The sequence below is a fragment of the Staurois parvus genome, unplaced genomic scaffold, assembly GCF_062004578.1.
Source record: "Staurois parvus isolate SC_StPar_1 unplaced genomic scaffold, SC_StPar_1.0 ptg000151l, whole genome shotgun sequence".
NCBI classification, from domain to species: Eukaryota; Metazoa; Chordata; class Amphibia; order Anura; family Ranidae; genus Staurois; species Staurois parvus.
In genome coordinates, this window is record NW_028317947.1 from 12503357 (window position 1) to 12512500 (window position 9144).

Below are 9144 nucleotides of genomic sequence, written 5' to 3' on the forward strand. Positions count from 1 at the left end.
GCATTCTCCAGTTTCAATAAATAACCCCCACTCTTTGAAATATTGGAACTCTATCTCATATCGGGGAAAGGTGCTTTTTTTTTTTTTTTTTAAATTATCTGTGTGCCATTTGCAAGGTTTACCCTTATTTTTTGTTATTAAAATGGGAGGAGAAATATCAGCAGAAGGGACCCAGGCAGCAAGAAAAGTGGTCCTTTTTTTTTAACCCTTTCCAACATAATTCAATATTAAAAAAAAAAAAAAAAAATTTGACTGAAGCACCATGTTCACCTAAAAATGACAGCACACTATGATAGACTGATAACGAGTTCTTATTAGGAGAATGTGAGATAGGAACATGCAAATCTAAAGTGACTTTAGGAACATTTTCTTCATAACTGCATCCATGATTGATGATATCTGCAGACATTCCTGTCAGACATCATATACTAGCAGACGGTTAAAGAGACCCTGTCACTAACTTTAAAAAAAAAAAAAATTTCAGTTAAAAACAGAAAATCAATTCTTAATGTTTACTTGTAGTGTTTCTTTTGTTCCATAAATTATTGTAATAATCTACTTTTGAACTTGTTAGAAAAAAATGTGTCCACTCGAGGAAGAGTCAATTCCCCAGCACAGCCCCCTCTTTGTACTGGCCCAGCTCCTTCACCTCCCTTCATAATTGTTGAACTAGATTTTCAGGGTGCAAATTTACAATGATAGATTTAAAAACCACAATAAATTTTATGTAATCTTACAAAAAAAAGGGGAAAGAAAAATAATAAATTAAAATACTGTAAAAACAAAAATTGAAGCTTGGCTGTATTGTTGCAGTAATTCCCTACATGTTTCGCCCAACAAAGGCTTCTTCGGGGAGAGAGAGAAAAGCTTCAACCACAATACAGTCTATAATGTATCAAAATGAATATCCATAAACAACGGAGTTATGACATACAACCACACAATGAACATAATAATTAAAAGTATAAAAGGACATGCTGGCTCACCCTGTCAGGCTCACGGAGCTACTACCCCATATCAAAGAACTTAGTTGGCCTATGCGTCCGAACAATTGTAGAGGATACAATAGGGATCAAATATCCATCTAAACATAGGTATAAATAAGCGCAAATGAATTAAATTATGAAAATGAATTAATTAAATTATGAAATTAATGAACTGAATTAATAATTTTTTTTTTACCAATATGGGGCAAAATTGCAGTTAAAAACAGAAAATCATTTCTTAATGTTTACTTGCAGGGTTTCTTTTGTTCCATAAATTATTATAATAATCTGCTTATAAATTTGTTAGAAAAAAAAATGTGACTACTCGAGGAAGAGTCAATTCCCCAGCACAGCCCCCTCTTTTTCTGGGAGTGTCCAATTACTGTCTGTACTGGCCCAGCTCCTTCACCTACCTTCATAATTGATGTAGCCATTGGGGAAAAAGCAAGGGGAATACTATACATAGAGTGACAGCTCTGAGTCTGCTAACATCACGTCGAAGGTGGTGGCCACATCAACAGGCTTGGGGCTTTTGGATGTCTACACAAGGGAGGCTTTTACAGGTGTTCTGGGCTTTTACAGCGGGAGGAAAGTACAGCCGATAACCGGCAAATGTCAGGGCACTGATGATCAGTGACCAGCAGTGCCACCCACCAGTGCCGCCCACAAGTGCCCAGCAGTGCCACCCAGCAGTGTTACCCATCAGTGCCCATCATCAGTGCCGCCTCATAAGTGCCACCTATCAGTGCCCACCAGTGCTGCCTATCAGTGCAGCCTCATCAACGCACATCAGTGGAGAAAAATTACCTGTTTGCAAAATTTTATAATAAAAACAAAGAAAAACTTTTTTTCAAATTTTTGTTCTTTTTTTGTTTAAAGCGCAAACAAATAGTGGGCAGCAGAGTGGCTAAATGGTTAGCACTTCCGCCTGGCAGTACTGGGGTTGTTGGTTCCAATCCCAACCATGGCACCACCTGCCTGGAGTTTGCATGTTCTCCCTGTGCCTGCGTGGGTTTCCTCCGGGTACTCCGGTTTCCTCCCACACTCCAAAGACATGCTGGTAGGTTCATTGGCTCCTGTCTAAATTGGCCCTAATATGTGTATGTATGATGTGAGTTAGGGACCTTAGATTGTACACCCCTGGAGGGTTAGGGACGGATGTGAATGCACAATATATATGTAAAGTGCTGTGTAAATTGACAGCACTATATAAGTACCTTAAATAAATAATAAATAAAACACCCAGGGGTGATTAAATACCACCAATAGAAAGCTCTATTTCTGTGAAGAAAAAAAAAATGATAAAAATTTCATATAGGTACAATGTTGCATGACCGCACAATTGTCATTCAAAGTGCGACAGCGCTGAAAGCTGGCCTGGTAAGGAAGGGGGTATAAGTGCCTGATAGGCAAGGGGTTAAAAAGCGAGTTGAATTCTATAAAGCATAAGACAGCTTTCTTGTATAAAACACGCACGTTCAATCATCACAAAGACACCATTTAAAAACTGAACTGCAATTTATTAAAGTGGACCTGTCTAACCACATAAAATAAAGCCTCTGCCTTCCGTTAGGCCAATAAAAAAAAAACAAAGTTAGAAAACACTGGAAGTCATCTTCTTTTACTTTAAGCTGTTCTGGGCTTCATAAGCAAAAAAAAAAAAAAAGCTGAAAATGATTAAAAATTATTGTTGCCCATAGCGACTGAGCAAATGTTAACTTTCATTATGTTCCAAGGAGTTACTGAAGTATCATTCATTAACTAAAAATCGTTAGTGGGAAGAATGTCAGTTGTGTGTGTCCCGCCCAGTGGGAAGGATGTCAGTTGTGGGTGTCCCGCCCAGTTGGAAGGATGTCAGTTGTGGGTGTCCCGCCCAGTGGGAAGAATGTCAGTTGTGGGTGTCCCGCCCAGTGGGAAGAATGTCAGTTGTGTGTCTCCCGCCCAGTGGGAAGCATGTCAGTTGTGGGTGTCCCGCCCAGTGGGATGTCAGTTGTGGGTGTCCCGCCCAGTGGGAAGGATGTCAGTTGTGGGTGTCCCGCCCAGTGGGAAGGATGTCAGTTGTGGGTGTCCCGCCCAGTGGGAAGGATGTCAGTTGTGGGTGTCCCGCCCAGTGGGAAGGATGTCAGTTGTGGGTGTCCCGCCCAGTGGGAAGGATGTCAGTTGTGGGTGTCCCGCCCAGTGGGAAGGATGTCAGTTGTGGGTGTCCCGCCCAGTGGGAAGGATGTCAGTTGTGGGTGTCCCGCCCAGTGGGAAGGATGTCAGTTGTGGGTGTCCCGCCCAGTGGGAAGGATGTCAGTTGTGGGTGTCCCGCCCAGTGGGAAGGATGTCAGTTGTGGGTGTCCCGCCCAGTGGGAAGAATGTCAGTTGTGTGTCTCCCGCCCAGTGGGAAGGATGTCAGTTGTGTGTCTCCCGCCCAGTGGGAAGGATGTCAGTTGTGTGTGTCGCGCCCAGTGGGAAGGATGTAAGTTGTGTGTGTCCCGCCCAGTGGGAAGGATGTCAGTTGTGGGTGTCCCGCCCACGGCGTCGGGAGGTATCCTGGCAGGCTGCATGATTACAGTGTAGTTTGGTGAAAGGTTGTAGGAAGATGATTAGTTCTTGGCGGTACTGAAATGAAGAATGCCATTGGCCACATCCAGTGTCTCATCTCTGACCAGCACTATGTCATAGGACTGCAGAAACTGCTCCATCAGCTCCTCCACCTGCAAAAAGAGACGCAGTGATGGGTAAGTCCAGGGCCAAACCAATAAGGGGGCATTAGCCCAAATAATGATCTTACTGAAAAGCTGGGTCTAGAAACTATTTAAACATCACTAAAACATGGAGATCAACTTTTTAAAAATGTGCGTTTCAGCGCATCACATTGTTTACCATTACTGATGGGCTGTATGTTCAAGTTGAACGTTCGTTGTTCACCCACAGCGCCCCGCATAATGCCCTGACAGCGCATTATGACTGGCCACAGCAATGCACTTGACTTCAGGTCAGGAGCAAAGCTTTGCCAATCACAGCGCATGATGATGTCACAAGGGGGCGGGGTGACCCCATGACCCACACCCCCTTGTGACATCATCACACTATTTAAGAACTGTCATGCCGATGCAGCTGTCAGATGGCGGGTGCGGAGCGTCTTTTTTTTTCCCCCTTTTTTCGGATCAGTGGTGGCAGCGGGCATCGTGATTGACATTGGATCTACTTCAAGGGACATTTTTTTGTTTTTATTAAAGGACTTGTCAGATTGTCTACTGTAATTTTTACACTACACATTTTTTTGTGAATGGGTAGCGGTACCATGTACCCCACGCTCGTTCACATGTGGGAGGGGGGGCAGGATCTGGGGGCCCCCTTGTTAAAGGGGGCTTCTGGATGCCGATAAACCGCATGAGGGGGGCCAGGATCTGGGTGCCCCCTTGTTAAAGGGGGCTTCTGGATTCCAATAAGCCACATGAGGATGGCCAGGGTCTGGGGGTCCCCTTGTTAAAAGGGGCTTCCGGATTCAAATAAGCCACATGAGGGGGGGGGAGCAGGATCTGGGGGCCGCCTTGTTAAAGGGGGCTTCCGGATTTCAATAAGCCACATGAGGGGGGCCAGGATCTGGGGGGCCCCCTTGTTAAAGGGGGCTTCCAGATTCCGATAAGCCCTCTGTCCGCAGACCCCCACAACCACCGGGAAGAGGCCCTTGTCCCCATTAACATGGAGACAAGGTGCTTTGGAGGTGGTGTCAGGAATGGACTCAGCACTGGTGGTGGGACTCACCTGCCGTGTGGGCTGCAGTACCAGAGCTGACCAGCGGGTGCTCTCAGCAATGGACTCAGCACTGGTGGTGGGACTCACCTGCCGTGTGGGCTGCAGTACCAGAGCTGACCAGCGGGTGCTCTTAGCAGCCAGAGGCTCACAATCAGCTAAACCTGGGGCTGATTGCAGAAAGGTGTATTTAAGCCATGACCAGGCCTGTGCTCTGGGCCTTGGTGTATGTTTTCCCATGAGCCTCTGTACCTGTATCCTGTGTTCCTGCTTCGTTGCTGACCCGGCTTGATCCTGATCTCTGTTGACCGTCTCCTGTTCTGACTACTGGCTCATCCCTGACTATTCTTCTGCCTACTCCTATGCTGTTTGACCTCCTGTTGCTGTACCTTGGCTTGTGACCCGTTTACTCTTTGCCTGCTGCTCTGTACTGATCTGCCTCCACCGTTACCGACCCGGCTTGTCTGACCACGCTAACTACTCTGCCATCCATCCATCCTGCACGGATCCAGCCGTACCTGCACATACCTCTGGCGGATCCCTCTACCACTAGCAGGTGTACTCAGGGGCCGCGACCTGGTCTCAGTCCTGCGCCAAGTCCATCCCCACCATCAGGGGCTCTGGTGAAAAGGCAGACTGGGGCTTAGACTCCGCGCCCTGGGGAATCCTGCCCTGAGGACCGCTAGAGGTACCACCAAACGGTCATTACAGAACCCTACGGCCGGCCTGACTGTTCCACCTCTCCAGCCCTGACTACGCCTGTGTTCCTGCACCTCCTAAAGATTAGTGGAAGGTTGGTTTGCTCACTGTGCGTTTATATAGATATATATCTGGGTGGTTAATAATAAACTGTATTATATTGTACCTGAGACCTGCGTTTCCCTGTGTCAGTCCACACCTTTCTGGTCACTCCTTGATTCCTGACATCACACCAAGGCCTTTCCTGACCAGAAGTGGCTGCACAGGGAAGCCATCTTGTCTTGTTGTGAAGGATGCATCCTGATGAGGTTATATATTTGTCTATGCTAGTCTTTGATGACAGAGAATATGCCTATCAGACTCTGCGGGAGTATACCAGGGATCAGCTGCTAGAGTGCATACGGGTCGCTCATTCCCTAGTAGGTCAGGACCTAGAGCTCTCTGAGGTGCAACCATTGATTCAGGCTTGTGTTGAGTTGGCTTCATCTAGTACCCCGGAAAGCAGGGATGAATTCCTTCCTCCATTCAGGGCGAGTCAAATAATATCACTGGTATGGTTGTTGGAGGATGATCCGGATTGCTTCTTGGAGCATTATTCAGCATGTTCACCACATGTGCTAAAGAAGTGTATAAACGCAGTGCAATCTTTGACCAGACAGGCCTTGTGTAAGCTGAGCGTTGTCCAACCCTTACTGCAGACATGGTCAGACTTGTTACACCCAGCCTCAATCAGCTTGCAACAAACCAGTCCTATTTCTCATTATTCCTCTGCTCAAAGCTCTTTTCCTGCATTCCCGACAGCACCCCCAGTGACAGCCCCCCCAGTGACAGCCCAGTATACCCAGCAATCTACCACATGTCAGTACCCTGCTCCCACTCACTGTACCATCCTGCCAGTTGACTCAGTGCCAGTTGACCCAGTGCCCGCTGTTGAGCCACATGACCTGATGCCTGATGACTTGGTGCCCGCTGTCGTGCCAGTTGATTCAGTGCCCACTGTTGTGCCAGTTAATTTGGTGCTTGGTGACCCGGTACCCGCGGTTCTGCTAGATGGCTCAGTGCCCGCTGACATGCCCGGTGACTCGGTGCCCGCTGACATGCCCGGTGACTCGGTGCCCGCGGTTCTGCTAGATGACTCGGTGCCCGCTGACGTGCCCGGTGACTCGGTGCCTGCTGTCGTGCCAGATGACTTGGTGCCCGCTGACGTGCCTCTGCCTGCTGTGCAGCCCGACATGCCAGCCCCTGATGTCCAGCTAAACTGGCCAATAACTGATTCCCAGCCTGCTCCTGGAAATCCTGTGTCCAGTGACCTGCCTTCCTGGGTTCTCCTACACAAAGAGAAGTCTACCAGCAGGAAACCCAGCCAGCCGGTTTACTCCGGCAGTAGGATATTCAGCCAGTTACCTGACCCAGGCGGTGGAACATTTTGCCCACTAAGGACTGTTTGGGGCGTCCTGAGGCCGCTCCTTGAGGGGGAGGTACTGTCAGGAATGGACTCAGCACTGGTGGTGGGACTCACCTGCCGTGTGGGCTGCAGTACCAGAGCTGACCAGCGGGTGCTCTCAGCAATGGACTCAGCACTGGTGGTGGGACTCACCTGCCGTGTGGGCTGCAGTACCAGAGCTGACCAGCGGGTGCTCTCAGCAATGGACTCAGCACTGGTGGTGGGACTCACCTGCCGTGTGGGCTGCAGTACCAGAGCTGACCAGCGGGTGCTCTTAGCAGCCAGAAGCTCACAATCAGCCAAACCTGGGGCTGATTGCACAAAGGTGTATTTAAGCCATGACCAGGCCTGTGCTCTGGGCCTTGGTGTATGTTTTCCCATGAGCCTCTGTACCTGTATCCTGTGTTCCTGCTTCGTTGTTGACCCGGCTTGATCCTGATCTCTGTTGACCGTCTCCTGTTCTGACTACTGTCTCATCCCTGACTATTCTTCTGCCTACTCCTATGCTGTTTGACCTCCTGTTGCTGTACCTTGGCTTGTGACCCGTTTACTCTTTGCCTGCTGCTCTGTACTGATCTGCCTCTACCGTTACCAACCCGGCTTGTCTGACCACGCTAACTACTCTGCCATCCATCCATCCTGCACGGATCCAGCCGTACCTGCACATACCTCTGGCGGATCCCTCTACCACTAGCAGGTGTACTCAGGGGCCGCGACCTGGTCTCAGTCCTGCGCCAAGTCCATCCCCACCATCAGGGGCTCTGGTGAAAAGGCAGACTGGGGCTTAGACTCCGCGCCCTGGGGAATCCTGCCCTGAGGACCGCTAGAGGTACCACCAAACGGTCATTACAGAACCCTACGGCCGGCCTGACCGTTCCACCTCTCCAGCCCTGACTACGCCTGTGTTCCTGCACCTCCTAAAGATTAGTGGAAGGTTGGTTTGCTCACTGTGCGTTTATATAGATATATATCTGGGTGGTTAATAATAAACTGTATTATATTGTACCTGAGACCTGCGTTTACCTGTGTCAGTCCACACCTTTCTGGTCACTCCTTGATTCCTGACATCTGGGGAGCCCCCCCTGCCCCAATGCCCCCCCTCATGATGAGGGCATGTAGCCTGGTATGGTTCACTCGTTATCCCCCCCCCCCTTTCCTGACCTGCATGCTCGGATAAGGGTCTAATGTAGATTTTGGGGGGGACCCCCATGCCATTTTTTTTTTAATTTTGGCATGGGGGTTCTCCTCAAAATCTATACCAGACTCAAAGAGCTTGGTATAGCTGGGGGAACCCCGCTGACAGCTGAAACAATAAAGAATGTTTTTAGTAGCTGTGTGGTATCTTACCACACAAGATACTGCTTAGTGAATTGTCCCCTCGGTTCGAAGTCAAACTTTCTTTATGTTTGAATGCTTGACCGCGAACTGAACAGGGGGGTGTTCGGCCTGAATGAAAGTATTTGTGACCTTTCGGAACAGGCAGTCTCACCCTTTTTACTATGCAAAAATGCAAGCTTTTGTGAGCACTCTCAGAATGCTAAGATGTGAATGCAGCCTTAGGGTGGGTAGGCAGTTACATTAATACTTCTGACTACAAGTTGTAACTGTGAAGCATCTTGTCGTACCCCAGCATGACACTGGTACCTGCCCCTATTCACAGGGTACCATTGGCACCTACCCTCATCCCCAGGGTAACATTGGCACCTACCCTCATCCCCAGGATAACATTGGCACCTACCCTCATCCCCAGGATAACATTGGCACCTACCCTCATCCCCAGGGTAACATTGGCACCTACCCCCATCCCCAGGGTACCATTTGCACCTACCATCATCCCAAGGGTACCATTGGCACCTACCCTCAGCCCCAGGGTAACATTGGCACCTACCCTCATCCCCAGGGTACCATTGGCACCACCATCAGCCCCAGGGTAACATTGGCACCTAGCCTCAGCCCCAGGGTAACACTGGCACCTACCCCCATCCCCAGGGTAACATTGGCACCTATCCCCATCCCCAAGATAACACTGGTTCGTCCCCCTGGTGTGACATCAGCACCCACCTACATCCCCAGGATAACACTGGCTCGCCCCTTTGTGTGACATCAGCACCCACCTACATTCCCAGGGTAACACTAACACCTGAAACCCTTGCATGACATCCGTGCCCACCCCTAGCTTCCTGATAGCACATGCAACTCATAGGAGTCCTGTAAGTATGACATCAAGAATACACTAGCAGCATTGGCGGTGCGCCTGCCCCCCAGCAGAGAAAT

General features: G+C 49.1%; 1 protein-coding gene across 4 annotated transcripts in view; it reads right to left on the reverse strand.

Moving 5' to 3' along the window:
• Positions 1-2485: 2485 nt before the first annotated feature.
• NT5C3B (5'-nucleotidase, cytosolic IIIB) overlaps positions 2486-9144 on the reverse strand; it is a 116384-nt gene continuing 109725 nt past the window's right edge. For all 4 annotated transcript variants that reach the window (XM_089674459.1, XM_089674460.1, XM_089674457.1 and 1 more), the window contains exon 9: positions 2486-3685. In XM_089674459.1, the coding sequence (XP_089530585.1) occupies positions 3575-3685 (111 nt within the window). In that variant the 3' untranslated portion in view covers positions 2486-3574. The remainder of the gene's footprint in view (positions 3686-9144) is intronic.